This window comes from Hirundo rustica, chromosome 3 (genome assembly GCF_015227805.2).
Source record: "Hirundo rustica isolate bHirRus1 chromosome 3, bHirRus1.pri.v3, whole genome shotgun sequence".
NCBI classification, from domain to species: Eukaryota; Metazoa; Chordata; class Aves; order Passeriformes; family Hirundinidae; genus Hirundo; species Hirundo rustica.
Genome location: NC_053452.1, coordinates 4,939,515 through 4,956,392, shown reverse-complemented (window position 1 = coordinate 4,956,392; position 16,878 = coordinate 4,939,515). Strand labels below are relative to the sequence as shown.

The following is a 16,878-nucleotide window of genomic DNA, read 5'->3' as shown; positions in this document are numbered from 1 at the left end:
GATATTCAAATAGTTCAGGGAAAAAAAAACAGGCAAACCTCACCCCACAACTCAGTTTATATGTGGAGAAATCAAATTATTTGACCCAATTTTAGTCCATACCTTTATCCAGGCAGCTAATGGAGCTATTACTTTCCATTACTGAAAGAGTCCAAATTTGAAAAATATAAAATAAAAATTTTGTGGGATTTCTCAAGTAGTGAACCATCTTAATTCCATATTACAATGCTCAACTGTCTTGTGTAGGTCATTGTAACATCTGGTTTCAGTGTCTTCAAAAGTCTGTCTTAAATTCATGTAAAGTTAGAATACGCAGATGCTAAAAAGAATTTTTAATTCTTAGTAGTCATTCCTTGATATTTTTTTTCACCGCACTCATTGTTGAATGAGTGTCATTTGGTTGAAGTTTTTGATTATTTCAGTTAAAAAAAAAAAAAAAAGTCATTCATTGTGTAAACTGAGACGCATAATTTAACAATGAGACTATTGCCATGCGGCAAACAGGTCATCAAAGGATGATGTTCCCCTGCAGCCACCTGATCTGTTTAGTTCTGTTAACAGGACATTTTAAAGACAATCTTTTAGCCATTTTAACCTCTTAAGTGGCCTCTCTCAGTGACTGCCCTCTTGTGTAAACAAACAAACTTAAAGAAGACCTCAACCTTTGTGGGTCTGAATCCGAGCTTCGGCTGTAGTTGCTTGTCCAGCACTTTGTCAGCTCTCAGCAGCCTTTGAGACCCTCCCCACAGCTGGTGTGTAAACTTTTCGGCTTGTGAAATAGCTGAATGTTTTATGCTTCTTCCAAAAAATTCCCTCCAGCTTTTTTGGTGCTTGGGTGCCCGGTGTTTGCCTCTGATGAAGAGAACCTTCCCGTGTTTGGGTGAGGGATGAGCTTGTACAAATGCCTAAAGGCTTGCACATGACATGCCGTGTTCAGTACATTGATTATTTTGAGGTGATAATTTTTTTTTTTTTTTAATTCTTTAAATAAATAACAAAAATGTTAGTATTGTCTGTAATCAAAACTGAGCTGGCCATGTTCAACTGTTCCCTTTTTTTTTTTTTTCCCTCTTCACTTTCAGGATAGGAAATTATGTTGGAATTCTCTATTTATGAATGGAGAATTTTCTTTGAATAATAGTTACTTCCAAAATCCATTGTTTGCTAAGTTATGGTTTGGCATTATGACCAAAAGAGAATTAATTTCAGAAGGGAGATTTTCCATCTGATGGAAAATACCATCAGATTTTAATTTATTTTTCTTTCAGATAGCAGTTAAAAGGATTTTTAAAAGGCAAAAGGATAGTATTATAGTTAGTGATTTATAAAATCATTTAGTTGATAAGTTTGATCTAGTAACAGCAGCAAAACTTCTCTGAGTGTTTGATGTTACTGATCTTAAATATGTGTATAGGTACCTTGTGAATAGTTTGTGCAGCAGATGATGTACAATAGTCCCTGAAGTTTGTAGCTTTATTGTGTTTTTGAAGTTCAGTGTTTTTATATAGCATGTTGTTTTGGAAGGCATCTGAGGTGCACAAGCTTTTTAGGAGCTTTGGCTGATGAACAGGAATATCAGTAATGCAAGGTGCGTGAAGGAATGGCTCTCAAACGGGAGAATTCGTAAGATGATGCAGCAAAATCAGAGAAGGATTTGTGCTTGACATTATTTTTGTCTGCTGTCTTATGTGCTGGAAGAAAAGTGCTTACCTTGCATATGGCTCGGCTGTGGCAGAAATGACACTGGGAGACCACTTCAGAATGCCAAACGCTTAATTTGAAGGAAGTCCTTGCTCTGTGTAAGCAATTAGGAGCTGTGGCTGCAGTAGGAGGCATCTGGTCATGTAGACTTAGCAATTGTGTTCATCTCACGTATAACAGTTAATACATTGCAGCTCAGTGTGAATCAGAACCCCTTGATGTAGATAAGCCCTTAAGTGTTTAAATACCCAGGTCCTTCTTGCTGAAACGTCTCGGAGTCCAACTTGGCCTCCACATGGTGACAATTGTAAATGTTCCTCATAAAGCTGCATTACATTTCATCCTAATTAGCACTGCTGCTGGAGCCTCGGTAAAGACACATTGGATTAAAAAGAACCGGAGGCTGAGCGCCCACATCCGCTCCTACAGGAATTAAATCAATTTCAGTCTCACAGTATTCACAGAACTGATTTAATTTGGCCTCTTTCTCTAGATGATTGCAAAACCACAGTAGTACTAGGAAGCTCCCGCCTTTGTTTCTTGTTTTCAACTTTGGAGTTGTGTCTATTTTGAGTGCTATCAGGGTAGCATTTCTTATTAGTCCCCAAATAAAGCGAACATGCTATTTTGGTAGCAAAGAAGTGAAAGGTTCATAAATAAACAGTGGTTACCAGCAGCAAATTAAGATGAGAAACATTTTTATTGTGGAAATAGGAATGAATGTTACCTGCTGCGAGATGGATATTTTCTTTTTTTTTTAATTGAAATCAGATATATAATTAAGTTGTTATTAATTATGCACAGAAAAGGTTAGAAACCTTAACATCTTTTGTCCATAAGCCAAATATTGTAGTATGTTGATATCCATGCTGCGAATTCCCCATTACTGCTCTGCCAGTAATTTCAACCTGGCATCTAGACTAAATTGTCTCCCTGGGAGCCAAGAGGAAACACGGTTGATATGCGATCCTGGGCATGGGTCTTTCTTGAATGAATAAAAGCACTGTCACATTTTACGAAATTACATCTGCTGGTTATGTGCTGTGATCATCCCTGAATGAGGGAGAGGGCAGAGCTCATCTGAGTTATGGCGCAGACCCACATTCCAAAGGAACTTGATGGGATTTTACGCAGCCTTGTAGCTCCGTTCCAGATACGTTTCAGCTGCACGACAGAAACCGAAAGCGAGGTAGCGATTGTGCCTACCCAGTGATTTTTGAAGCGTTCAGAAACGCACACGGATTTCCAGCCGGGGCTTGCTGAGCGGCCTCAGAGCGCGTTATTCTGTGAATGGAGGTGGACGGCTTTGACGAGCGGCCGCCGTGCAGCGCTGAAAATGCAGTTCTCATCTTCTCTCTCTGAGCAGCGATGAGAAGGAAGCTGGTTCCCCTGGAGCCCTCGGGTGCTCGGATCCAACACCCTGTGACACCCTCGGATCCAACGCAGCTGTGGTGCCAGATGTTGGCAGCGTGTGCTGAGCCTGTCCCACAGCGCAGCGGCCGGCCCTGTAAATCCCTTCAAGGTCCCTGTCAGGGCTTTAAGGAGGTTCATTTACTGGTTGGGCTGGGTGATCTTAGAGGTCCTTTAGACCCTTAAGAGTCTGTGATCTTGCTCACACGCCCTTTGCTTTGCTGCAGTGATGGGTGCTGCCCCAGGACTGCAGAGCCACTGCAGCCCAAGGTCCCCCATGGGGGTGGCTTTGTCACACTTTGTGGGTGTAGCAGTGCATCTGAAGGACTTAGGCAGTAATGTACTCTTGTCAAACTGCTTGTGGTTATCCTTATTAAACCCTTTAGAGTTCCCATCAAGGTTACTGAGACGTTAGTGGTACTAAAGTGAGAAAAGAAGAGCCTTAGAAACAAAACAGCAAGAATGCCAGAGCTAGATAAAAGAGGCCCACGAAGCAATAAACTGTAACCAGTCATATTTCCTGAAGGGTGCGCGCTAAACACATAGACAGGATAGGAGCTCCAATCAAATAATCTGTGATCACGTAAGCAGTAGACTTAGAATGTATAAATATAGCTCAATGTGACCAATAAATGTCTTCTGCTCAACAGTACTGGTTAGCGGTACAAAAGTCCTGAACTCTTGCACGTGGGGATCTGAAGTTAGTAGTGGGGCTGTGTCCCATGGGCACCAGGTGGGGTGTTGCCCAAGGAGCCACGGGATTGATGGAGTTTTAGACATGCTGCAGGGCTGCTTCCCCTTAGCTGGCTGAGGGGCCAGTAAGAGAAGGAACCGTGAATACTCCATTACTCGTTCTCTGAGGCAAATGGATATCTAAGTCCCGTGTTGTTACTAAAATTCTGCAAAGAATAGAAAACAAAACACTTGTTTGGAGCAATTATCTCTTAACAAGTGGGACTGCAAGAGTGGTGAATTTTAAGATATTTTTCTAAACTGGACGGAATCGTCCTTTATGCTTTCCTCTGGTTGCTGAAGTGTCTGTTGCCACTTCAGCCTGAGCCCTGTAACCATATGGTGGTTGTTTTTCCTTTTCTCTGCTCTATTCTTCATTTCTTTAAAGAGCTGATTTTTGTGATTTATTGGGTACAAACTACAAAGCTAAGTACTTTTCAGGATGTAAGCTGTAGTGGCTATGAGAAGGAACGAGACTATAATTCTCCTCCACTTTATTTTAGTTAAGTATTTTCGGAGGGGAGGGGAGGATGTATTCTTTCCATTAGACCTCTCCTTTCTTAATCACCATTCCCTAATTAATTCCCTGGTTAAATATAAAGCAAGCATTAGCTTTGAATAATGTTTTCCTGTGTGATTAAGTAAAGAAGAATTTCTTTCTTTTGTATGATGACTCATTGCTGGGGGATCTGGAGGGAGCCTCGGGGTGGATATTTGAGACCTTGGTCCCAGGTGCTCTCATACCTTTGAGCTGTGTCTGCTGTCAGTCCAGAGGTGGGAGGCAAAGGTGATATCACATATCAGCTGAACACGAAGAAAATTGCCTCTCCTGTGAAATGACAGCTTTGTGGGTTGTTTTGGTTTTTTTTTCCGGGTGGAAAACTGACTCTGGCTCACAGAAATGCAAATCTCAAGACAGCACAGACAGCTTAGCAGAAATGTAAATTATTGTTCGTGCTGGCACAGTGTCTGTAATGTTTCTTGTTCCATGATGTATATTTTTTGATGTCCAGGCTGCCCCAAAAATGTACTCTTTCTTTTCACCAGCATCTTCCAGTTCCTCCCCCTGCACCAGTTTGCAAACCCTTGGCTTGTAGCAATACAGCTGTGTTGGGTCACACCATAAACCACAGGTCTGAAAGAGCTGAGGTTAAGAGCTGAATCTAAAAAGGAGATTATAGTGAATGAGGCCAGGGCAAAGAGGCATAACATAGTCTAAGCTGGCCAAGCTTATTTTACTGGTGAAGAAACATTGTCTAACTCTACCCAGATGATATGATTTTTTTTTTTTTCTGCTGCTGTAGTAGCTTATGGCATTAATTTTTAGCTTATAGCATTAAATTTTAGCTCAAAGGGCAGTTTTAAGAATGAATCTGTGTTCAAATGTTGCTTATAGCTCAAGATGTGAAAAAGAATGCGGCTTTATTAACGTGGCAGCAAGGAAAGCATATGGAGTATGTTTCATATAGTGACGTGAGAATGCCTGTGATTTGACTGCTGTATCAGTGAATGCTACAATATATAATCTCTGGGTGTTGAAAAACAGGCCCTTAAGAACACTCTTGGTTTTGATAAAAAAGTATGGTAAACAGAAATCCCACTGATTTTTTTTTTTCCCTTTGTTTTACAGGCATTTCCCTGCATTTCAACTGGAATTTATGGTAAGACACACTTTTGATGTCACTTAATTTTTGTTTTTCAAGCAGTGATATTTCATATCAGATGTCTCATCAGTCATTTTGTCTCACCAATATATTTATACTGTGTTAAATAACAGAGACCCAAAGCCTTTGGCTGTGGCTGGATGCTGTTGTGCAGTCCTTAGCAGAACCCTCAGAGCCTGTGAGCCAAAACCTGTGATTACACTTCTGCAGGAACTCTTAAACTCTTAAACAGGCTGCTGTTGTATAGGAAAAAAAATGAAAAATAGGGGTCTGGTTAAATTTTTCATCCAGGAGGAAAGAAAGAAAAACATCACGATGTCCAAGACTGGCAAAAAACCCCCCCAAAACTAAAAAAGCCAAGCCAACTTTCTAGAGTAACAGGAAATTATCTTAGTTCCCCTGAGTTTTGTTTCCACCATTTTAGTTTATTAATTTACATGCAAATTTACATGGCCCGAAGGAACTGGAAGGAAACATTTATTGTAAGTCTCTTTCTTTGTTGTAATCATAAGATAATCCATCACTAGCAGTCTGCTGGCTTTTGGTGAAAGAAGCGAGCATGATATTTGACGGAGGAAAAGAACAAGAAGTTCAATATTTAGAAAAAAAAAGGAAGAGTTTGAGAAAACAAGCAAACTACAAAGGGATTTGCATTTTTTTTTTTTTTCCTTAAACAGTAACCTGTGCTGATTTTTCTTCCATTTGGATCCAATAAATGATTGTAGGTTTGATTAATTCACAATTTAATTTTTTTTTTAAATGAGGATGTTTTAAAGAAATGTGGATGCTCCATCCCTTGAACTGTTGAAGGCCAGGCTGGATGGGACTTTGACCAACTTGGTCTAGTGGAAGATGTCCCAAGGGGGATTGGAACCAGATGACTTCCAACCCAAACTATTCAATGATTTTATGCTAAACAGCAATATTTTTTTTTAAAAAAGCCATTATCATGTAACAATGTGGTATGACATAAGTCATAACATATAGTAATTGTAGATAAGATAATTGTAGCTTTGACTAATTAGATAGTTCAGATTCAGGAGGGGAGACAGGAAGGCAGAAATATTTAAGCTTACTCCTCCTTTTTCAAGGACCTCTTATTAAAATTTGTTTGATTGTAAATCTGAAATAGGCTTCAGAAGGTAAAATATAGTTCAATTTGGGTGCTCTGTTCCCTTTAATTTGAGCTACACTTCCATTGTTGCAGAAGAACATGCAGGTGCCATTTGTGCGAGCACTGGAATTGGCTGAATATAAATCTGGTTTCAGATAAATCTCTGCCTCATTTCTCAGTTTTTGGTGCCCCTTTTGAACTTGGAGGCAAGCTTTGCAATTTAGTCCTTGACACATTGGCTTAAATCTTGATCTTTTACATAGATTCACTTTTGTTATTATTTTAGAAAAAACAAGCAAGGTATGCTGTAAATATATGGGAATTATTAGTAAGTGGGAAGTACAAATAATAACAGTTCACTTTATTTTAGAATTGGCCTAGTTAAAAGAAAAGTCTCAGCAGGTGAGAAACAAGGTTCTCTGAAGACAGCAGAGAAAGTTGGAAAGGATCTCTGATGAGAATCTTGAGTTTATGTGGGGTTTTCAATGCTTTTCTTGAAGGTAGCTGAAACACTGTGGCAGGTGCTTTTTCTGTAATCATTTCCTGTTTCACTCTTGCATTTGTGCTAAGATGCTCTGGTTTTCTGAGGCTGCTTTTTGGTTTTTTTGGGGGGAGAATACAACCTCTAATTGATTCTACTGTTTACATTTTAATAAATACTTTCTATTCCTCAATTAAAAAAAAAAAAAACAAAAAACTTCCCTTCTTTTCAGACTTTCAGATGCATTGCCTTGAGAGTAAAAATTAAACAGGCAGCCCTGCATCTGGCTTCAGGTGTCAGTGTTTTCAAGAATGTTTGATAGCAGTTACATTGCTAAAACTACACTCTGGGTGGTGGCATGTTTGCAATGTAAAATACACACAAACCCCACAAAACTGTGCTTCGGTCTTTTTGGGGTTTTCCCCTTATTCCTTTAGATAAAGGTGGTGTCAAGATGGAAAAGTGGATCAGCCTCATGTCTGGTGGGTCAGGCTGATTAGAGTATCTTTGTGCTGTGCTCATAACACTGGACTGTCCAAAAAAAAAAGTTATAGAAGGAATACACTTGTTGTTTCCTCATCTTGGATTCATACAAACAAGTTCTTTCCCTTCAGAAACCCCTGGCTGAGGATACAATTTCTCCTACAAACTGAAGTACAGAAATTTGCAAGAGATCAGCTGAGTGTATGCAGTTTGAGAATCTGGACTGAGTTCTGCTCCAGACTCTTGTACGTGTATAGATTGCTCACCTTCACTCTTGTCATTAGGACAGTCTCTGGGGAGCAGTCCATTCTCGTTTTCATCGCTGCAGAGCGTTCTTTTACCCCCATAAAAAGGAAATCTGTGAAGAAACAAGCAAGCAAGGCTTTTTCTGAGGTCTTGGCTAAGGGCAGATTGCTTTTCATGGGAAGAGTGTTGGATAGGGAAGAAGTCTGCCCTCCTCCCCAGACTCTTTCCTGCTGCTCCATCTCCACCCATCAGGCTGTGGATGTTTCAGCTGGAACAAGTTACAGCCTTGAGGAGGCTGTTTGGCTGCTGCACCGTGCCAGCAGTCAAAACTTTGATTTTTCGCCTGCTCCTGTGTAAAGAATGCAGGCAGCAAACCCACTCACAAAGGGGCTTTGATTTAGAACTTTGATTCCGATGAGGGATTCCATCTTCGAAAAATGACAGAGAAAGTAACCAATGCTAAAAGCAAGTGAGAGTCTGCCCATAGGCACTCTGGGAAAAAGAAAAAATTCCTTACGAGATCCCAAGTCCCTGATCTATTTTCCTAAGAGATCCCTGTCGCCTTTAATAAGCTTAAGAACTGCTAATCGGTCTAAGAAAGCAAAGGTTGTGAAGGTTTATATCCCTGTGGATCCCTGGGTCTCACTCTTCCATTGCAATAAATGCTTTCATTTATACCAAGAGCATGAAGTTTCCCAAATAAAACTGTTTTGGGAGGAGGACTGAGGAATTACATTCCTCCTGTGGCATTAGGGAGGTGTTGGAGTACCAAGCTACACACATCCTCAGCAACTGTTTAGTAACACACAAACATAAGCCAGGCCAGTTCGGTTTTTTAGGAATTTTCTTACGTTTTGGCTCTTTTTCCTTTTTAAAGCAGTTTTACTATCTGTTTGGAAAGAAAAAAAAAAAAAAAATAAATAGGGATGAAAAAATCTGTAGACAAACCTGTAGTTCAGAGGGTACAAAGTGCTGTTTTAGGCTGTAGTGTGTCAGATTTTCGTGTTATACCAGTGGATCACCATTTACATGTCGGGTTTCCCCTTAATTACTGTCTTATTATCTCTGAGGTTCCTCCAGAAGAGGGAATTGCCACTTCCTTTAGTAGATTTTCTGGAAGAGCACCTCATTAAGAAGCTCTCCACAAATTGTGGCATTTGCAGCCCCAGTGAACGAGGGTTTGGATATGGTGCTGCAAACCTTCCAAGCCACAAAATTAAAACAAGGCTCTGCAGATGGATGTAAGGAGAAGGGTTTTTTTTTTTCATCTTTGTCACAAACGTGTAGGGAGATAATTGTGGGATAGGCTGCATACCGAAGGAGTTGAAGATTTTTTATGGTCTATGCACACCTGTGTCTTACCTTCTTACTGTTACTTTACAGTAATAGAGGGTTTGGCTTTGTTCTGAGATACTTATGTTGGCAACATAAGCTGCTCTTCAACAACAGAAACTAGTATTTAAGTGTTATTTTGAACTTAAGGGAGGGAGAGGCGAGAAAAAGGAGAAATAAAGTAGAGGGAGAAAAATGAAACTCTGAATTCTCCAACTGGTGTGTATTTATATCTCTACATTCAATATAGCTGTGTGTTGTTCCTTAGCTTGATTTCGTGAAAATTATGTCCTCCATCCTTTCTGAGATGAAAGACTGAGGAAGCTCTTAGTTTTCTTATGAATTTATACTTGCATTAATTTTAAAAAGACAGAGAGATGACCAAATGCCAAGAAAGCGCAGAACATCTGTGGTGATTCAGGTGGTGGAAATGCAGTTTCATCACATTTTAAATATCATCATTACATTGGAGTAAATCTCACTGCTTGCAGAATCACGCCACTGAGGCTTACTTGTAGTTTTTGGTCCGATCATGGCAAAATATTCATGATTTTATTTGCTATGCGTTGCTAGAGGGAAAAGGAAATTAAAAAAAAGTAGAGTAAACTAGGGTGTGTGTATAGGAAATAGAAGCATATAATCTGTTCTCAAGGGAGGATGCAGAGAGGGAGCACAGATCCTCTGGGCCGCTTTAGATTTGGGGGAATCTAAATTTGGTTTTGTGCCAGCTTGAGTCACCACTGTCCTGAGCCCCAGTTGTCCTGCTCAGGGTCCAGAGAGTGGTTCCTCCTGCCACAGAGGGCTGGGAGCATATCCATCAGCTCTTCTCCCCGTGAGGTGAGCCAAGGTGGATTATAACAAGGGATTAACCAACAGGTGTTCTGCTGAAGGATTATAAAAGCACTCAGAAAATCTGAGTCAGAAGACTAAACCAAATGTTTCCAAAGGCAGAGTAAATTCCTGACGCAGGGTTAAAGGTTGAGGCCATCTATTTCCATCTTTCTCATCTGTTTCTTTTTCTCATTTTTCTGTTGGCATTTCATTTCTGGAAGAGATGTTTCTTTAATGAGCAATTGTAATAAGGCTTGCACTGTCACCTTTCCGAGGAAGGAGTTAGCTGTAAATTTTTCAGAGCTGCTATATACAAATGTGTAATCAGTGTTTTGTATTTATCTCCAGTCTGTATTTATCACCATTAAAAAGGCCCGATGCTTATGTGATCATCAGGATCTGGATATTGTGATGTCTGTTGAGGTTATCCAGGAAAATTGATATTATCATATAAATTCTTTGATTAAAAAAAAAAAAAAAAATCCCAATCCAGTAGGCCACACAGGAAAAGTTCCTATTAAGAAGATTTTCATAACTAAGCTAATTTTTAAACTTCATCAGCAGGTCCTCATCCTTCAACTCAGACCACATCAACTTTTTTGACACTGTGTTGTTTTAAAAGGCCTTTTTTGTAACTCATTGAGAGTTAATTACATTTTGTTATTTGCTCCATAACTGGCATAATGTAATATGTTTGCAAAAATGAAGATGTATGAGAACTCATTCTTTGACACTTCTCTAGGGTCTGATCACCAATTAAATAGATTATTATTAAAAATAATGGTAACAGCTATGAAATTGCTATTATAATATTCAAGTAATCCTAGAAATCTAATTACTACTTGTATAAAAATTTGTTACATGCATTATTTAACAGTGTTCTTATTTCAGACAGTGTGGTGTCCATGATACTAATTGGTGTCTTCCCATAATTTAAATACTAAAAAAATTATTACAGGGAAGTGTAAATTGATGAGCTCTCAGCAGTCTAAAATTAACATTCATGTGATGCATTTAGCAAGGAGAAATCTCTAAGTTGATTCCAGATGAGAGACTTAATAAGATCTCTTTTTTTAGTGGAAATTAGCTTTTTATGGATAATGTAGCTTGGCTATCTAGAATTTTATCTATTCTGAAGGTCTTGCTGACTGGTACAATTTGCAGCATTTCCCCTGAACACTGGAGGATGAGTCCTGTCCTTCATTCAAATGGTATTCAGTGACTGTCCTTAAAAATGTCCCTTTGAAATCTTAGACTGTCCACTGAATAGTCAGTTGCCTCATGGCCTCTCTTTTAGTCTTTTCCACGTTCTTTCTTTTCTTTAGGAAGAAGTTCTATTCATATCTTTAGGAAGAAATGAAAGTCTATGTAGATACTTTTTTCCTTTTAAAATTACTTTTGTATATATATTCATATTTCAGCCATATTTATATTAGATATATATTATTACATTCTTGCACCTTTCAGCCTTGCAGCTGCCCACCCTCTTTAACCTCACTGCCTGGGTTGTACTCTGCAAGAAAAAGTTGTGTGCTCTCTTGCTCTTATTTCATAATATTTTCCATCTTGAAGCTCCTAGCATGGCTCAAGTTGCTTTTGCTGTGAGCTCTGTAGGTATCTCCAGGCCGCTGAGGAAAATCCAGGAACATCTCCAAAGGCATCAAGAACATCATGGGCTTTGGGCACTTTCCCCCTTTTCCCTTTCACTTTTTGTATTATTGTTGGGGGTTTTTGTTTGTTTGTTTGTTTTTGTTTTGTTTTGGTTTTTTTGTCAGGTGACTATCCTGTAAAACATAAATAAGCTGGAAAAGTTCTCTTCTTTTCAGAAAGCATATTGAAGAAGTCATAAACAGGGCTTCAGCTGGTCAGATACATTATTTGCTTTCATATTTGTGGTTTTCTATTCAAAGAATTAGGAATGTCTCAATTACCATGATGAACATTAAAATTCTGTATTGTTGTATACCAACAGAATCACTTAATTCTCTTTCCTAAATTTCCTTGGCTGATGTCAACAAGATAATCTGATATGTTTGTTCTGTGCCTTTGCACTCCGGAAAAGCTAAAGCTCTTTGAAGCTAATTTGTTAAGAAATTAATTGAAGTAAGGAAACAAAGCAGTATGGACCTCATTGTAGAGACATTACGTTAAGATGATTCATGAAGTATAAAATATTTCTTGGTAAAAGGCCCAGTTATTGCTATCCAAATTTTTTCTTTGATGTAATCTTGCCCCTTGCCCCAGGAAAGAGCACGTCTCTAAAAACGTAACTTGGAACACAATCCATTAATGCATTCTACCATGTTGTTGTGGATGTCTTTTAACCATATTCATGATTAGATGTAGTGTGAAAACACAGGCATTATTGTAATCTTTTTTCATGCCTTCCCACATCTTAGCAGTGATTTCATTTACCTGTGCGCTGTGGCATAACTAGTCTTGTACGCAATCTTAGTTATACCACACATTCTGTATACTTCAGCAGCTACAAAAATCTCACCAACAGCAAGATTTCTATTCCTAGATCATCGCCCACCATCATTTTAATAGCACGCAGTTGTTTTATCTGGAGTTTACAAACAGAAGGAAGCTGCCATGAAGCCTGATGAACATGATGCCCTCAGTCCTGTGAATTAATTTTAGCTAGTCCTGTGAGGAGCAGAGGGTCTGAATCAATAATCCTCGTGGCTCCCGTTCAGCCTGAGAGATCCTGTGACTCTGAGTGTATTCAGCTGAGTCCCACTCACAGCTCAAACCTCATTCTGTGAGGACAGAACGGTAGTGCAAATCTTTGTCTGTGTGTCCTTGCAGAGCTTTTAAAAGCCCTGACGCACTTGAGTAGGAGTAATATTTGGGATGTCAGGTATATCAAATAATTTTACCACAAAAGTGTTGACCTTTGGTATTTTTTGAACTTCTGTGACTGCACTAGGTAGCAAATGCCTCAGGAAAACAGCTTCTGTTTCCTACTAATTCCTTAGTTTTTAATGCAGAGGGTCTGTTTGTGGTCTGGCCGCAGGATATTGTGATGCTGGGCCTTATTTGTCCTACCTTTTATTCTCCACAGCAGACATTATCTCTTCCTGTTTATTTACGTAATATCTATTGTAATGGTCCTAGTCAGGGTCAGAGACCCTTAACGCTACTCCAGTACAAACACAGAAAAATCACTATATACATAAATTTACTTTCCCAAAGTCATTTCTTGTTCATAGCTTCGGTCCCTCCACAAAGTTTGGAAGAAGTGTGTGTGGAGAATATGGAGACTTTCAGGTGAAAGGCAAAAATGTGTTGCTGTTAGGGCAAATATCTTTCTCCTGAAATGAAAGAAAGGATCAGCAGAAATGGAGCTGCTGTTCTGAGTCTCATCAAAGTACCTGAAAGTCGAGCTAAAGGCGTTGCTGGCGCTCTGAGGGTCGTTCAAAGGGTGTTGTCCTTTTTCCTGCATCTTTGTTAAACTGGGAAGCTGCCATCTATCACTGGAAAGGGCAGCTGCCATTGAGGCAGAATAGCGGAGCTGAATGATCCTGTGTAGTGAGTGAGTAATCCTGTTTCTAAGCCAGAATCCTGTTTATAAGATGTATTCTGCAGCTCTGCACACCGCAGATCGCCTTGGTGGCTGGGTTAATGGGAGGCTGCCTTGGGCCTGGAGGAGAGTTAGTTGTGCTTTTTTGTCTTGGGAATGCATTTAGAGATATTGTGCGCCACGAAATGTTCACCTGTCTTCTGTCTCAAGGTGTGTGATGCGCCAGAAAATAGCATAAAATACCATGAGTTACAACAGTGGAAGGAAGCATCTATTACAATGATCTGAGTTTTTGACTGATATATATATATATATATATATACACACACACACACACACACACACATATATATATATATATATATATATATATATATTTTAGAAAAAAGGATTTTCTTTTTAACCGGTAATTTCTGAGGTAATAAAAAGTTAGATTTATACACATACTTCGAATTTATGTAGCTCAAGTGACTTGCTGGCGACAGTATCAGTGAATAAAACAAATTGCACGTGCGCATTGCCAGGACTGCGGTGTTATTTCTCAAATTTAATATCGATAATAACTAATAAAATATCACGTTGTGGAATTGTTTCCTGTTTAATTAATCTATCAGAATCTGATTATTTAATTTAAGCTAGTTTCTTATATCAGTGAAATATTACGTAGCTAGTAAGAACACATGAGGCTTATTGCAGAGGAAATGCAGCAAGAGTCAGAATTTACCTTTCTGTGAGTGCTGTCAAGGAGAAAGTTCGAATCCTTTCCAGAGCTTCTGTGTGGAGCAGGATCATTTCTAGGTTTGTTTACTTGGCATTAGTTGTATACACATTAAATTCCCCTTCAGGGCGAGTTTTGCAGAAACAAATGTGCACCTTTTTGTTGAAGAGTGTTAAGTCAGGAATTCAGTACATATTAACTACGAAAACAAATGTGAGCGGGCTTTTTGTGCCTGCCAGGCAGGCAGGATAGAAGAAAACCATTTACTCTGCAGAGCTGGTTTGGGCAGGGGGAAGTCACCTTCTGCTTTAAAATACACTTTGGGTCAGGCTTCTGCTCAATAGAGCTGCATTTGGTTTATTTCTGAGCTGTCACTGCTGCAGAAAAGGACTGGTTCAAGGGGCGTTCTGCGAGAAGATAACTGTAATTGGCAATCCATTTCTTCATTTCCATGCTGTAGCCAGCCTTGACGAATTAATCATGATCAAATGCAGGCTGAGGGAAGGGGGTGACCCACGTAGCACAGAAGAAAAATGAGGCCCTGGTTTGGCATGACAGACTAATCCTTCAATTCACCCGTTTGACTGAATGAGGGGACTTGTTGTTGTGGCTGTCACCAGCGCCGCCCACAAACAAACTGTTCACCCTCAGTCAGAGGGTTTGGCGGGTGTGATAAAGGTTTTGGAGAGCGTCCCAACACCCCATCCATCACTGATGTGGGACGTGGAGCTCCTGGATAAGTCCTAAGGAGGAAAAGTCACGGTGGGCTTGCAAGATCTTGCCTTGGAGAGAGAACAACCTAAAATTGTGTTTGTGGAGTGATTTTGTGTCTTATCCCACACTAACCAGAATGACTCCTTGGTTTGGCTGGATGTGTTATGGCTACTGCAAGAAAACCAGCAAAAATTTGGGGTTGAAATTTAGATGATATAAGGGTCCCCTCCAACCCGAGCCATTCCGTGGTTCTGTTAACATTGCTGGCAGGTCTGAGTGGTTATAGCTTCACACAGACCCCAGTTTTGTCCCAGGGAACAGGAGGCAAGTTTGGTTCCAGATGGAAAGGAAAACAGTGGCAGACTAAAGAAAATTATTTACTCTGACAGCTGTGTAGAGAACTTTGGAACTTTTGGTAGATGTTTGCTTAACTTTCTTCTTTCTCCTTATCTGTTTTTTTGGAATTGTGCAGCAGCTGTGTGGCTTCTGGGTTACTTTAGGAATATGGGGCTCTTTTAACTGGTCTACTCATAGTAGTACTCACAGTTATGTTCTTTTCTTAATAATGTACTTTATCCTGTCTGTGGCCATGATTTTAGGTTTTTATCTGGTAGCTAAAATGAGCTAAGTTCATGCTGGAGCACATGGGTTTCAGAGAAGCTGTGGTGATTTGCACTAGCTGTGGAATATTCCACTGCCTTGAGAGGAATAAATGCAGATTTTTGTCATCGACCTTATTTGCTTTGAATAACTGCATTGAACTCAGCAGAGGAGAAATCTAGATCGAAGTATTGTACCTTTTGTAAAATATTTGATTTGGGCAGGGAAGACTTTATCTTACTTTTTCTTGAAAGAGTATCTAGCCCCTCAGAAAGAACATTACTTTAAAGTCTGATCTGTAAACTATTTGTATATCTCTTTTATTCCTTTCAGTATATTACTTATATATAAGAGAATGAAAGTACTTGCTGTCCTACATATTATTAGATGGTAATCTGTATCTATCATTTTCCAATTTAGTTTTGGACAATGCAGCATAGAATTTTTTTCCCCCTTCTCCCTGTGATGTTTGAAAGAACCTTTAATAGAAATACAGTATAATACGATTTAAAGGGTAATAATTTCTTGTATGTGATGCTGTGGCAGTGGAAGACTTTTTGCCCCCTTCTGTTTCATTTTTCTCTGGACTATGAACACTAAACCTTCATTTTCACTGAGTATTCCATATAGAAAATATAATAGTTCATCACACGTTGTGACTTGTTTCTTTTACAAACCAAATTTTGGGTTGCTTAGTCCAATTGAGTAGCAATTCTAGGTCATTCACTGAGGAACACGCTATTCAATGTGAATAATTTTGTGCCACCACTGCATGGGGAAGGCCTGGTTCAGAAACCCCTGAGCTAAATAAAAGCTGCTGTGAATGTCAGCACACTGTTCTAGCTAACAGCCATTTCTGTATTTTCTTTATCCATTTTCTTCTTTCTCAGTTTTGATGAACAAAACCATATTTCTAAAATGCAAGTGAAGTGTTTGGCAGTTTGATGATAAAAATACAGGACAGGAATATCTAGAACTTAATATTGAGGAAAACAAGTGCATCCTTAGGGGTGAGAGTAAATCGACTGTTCGAGTGGTGACCAGCGTGTGGTGCGTGGTTTCAGCTTTATGTACCAGCTCATTATCCAGTGTTGGAAAAATGGAGTATCAGTTTTATGCAGGATGCTTATCACCTGAAATTGCCCAGTACAGGCTGTGAGCTTCAGACAGTGCAATCATAATAGCTTCCAAACCGATGCAGTTTTATGGATTCAGAACATTAGTCATTCTCTTATGCCCTTAATTACCCTTAGGTAGTTACACTTGTGTCTGTAATAGGTGCTGAGCATTCTGCCACTGATAGGTTTTTAACTATTCTTTTTGTTG

At 39.4% G+C, this 16,878-nt stretch overlaps 1 protein-coding gene across 2 annotated transcripts in view; it reads left to right on the top strand.

Moving 5' to 3' along the window:
• The window catches only part of MACROD2 (mono-ADP ribosylhydrolase 2), an 843,060-nt gene that overhangs the window by 560,664 nt on the left and 265,518 nt on the right, over positions 1–16,878 (top strand). For both annotated transcript variants that reach the window (XM_058419895.1, XM_040059164.2), the window contains exon 7: positions 5,474–5,504. In XM_058419895.1, the coding sequence (XP_058275878.1) occupies positions 5,474–5,504 (31 nt within the window). The remainder of the gene's footprint in view (positions 1–5,473; positions 5,505–16,878) is intronic.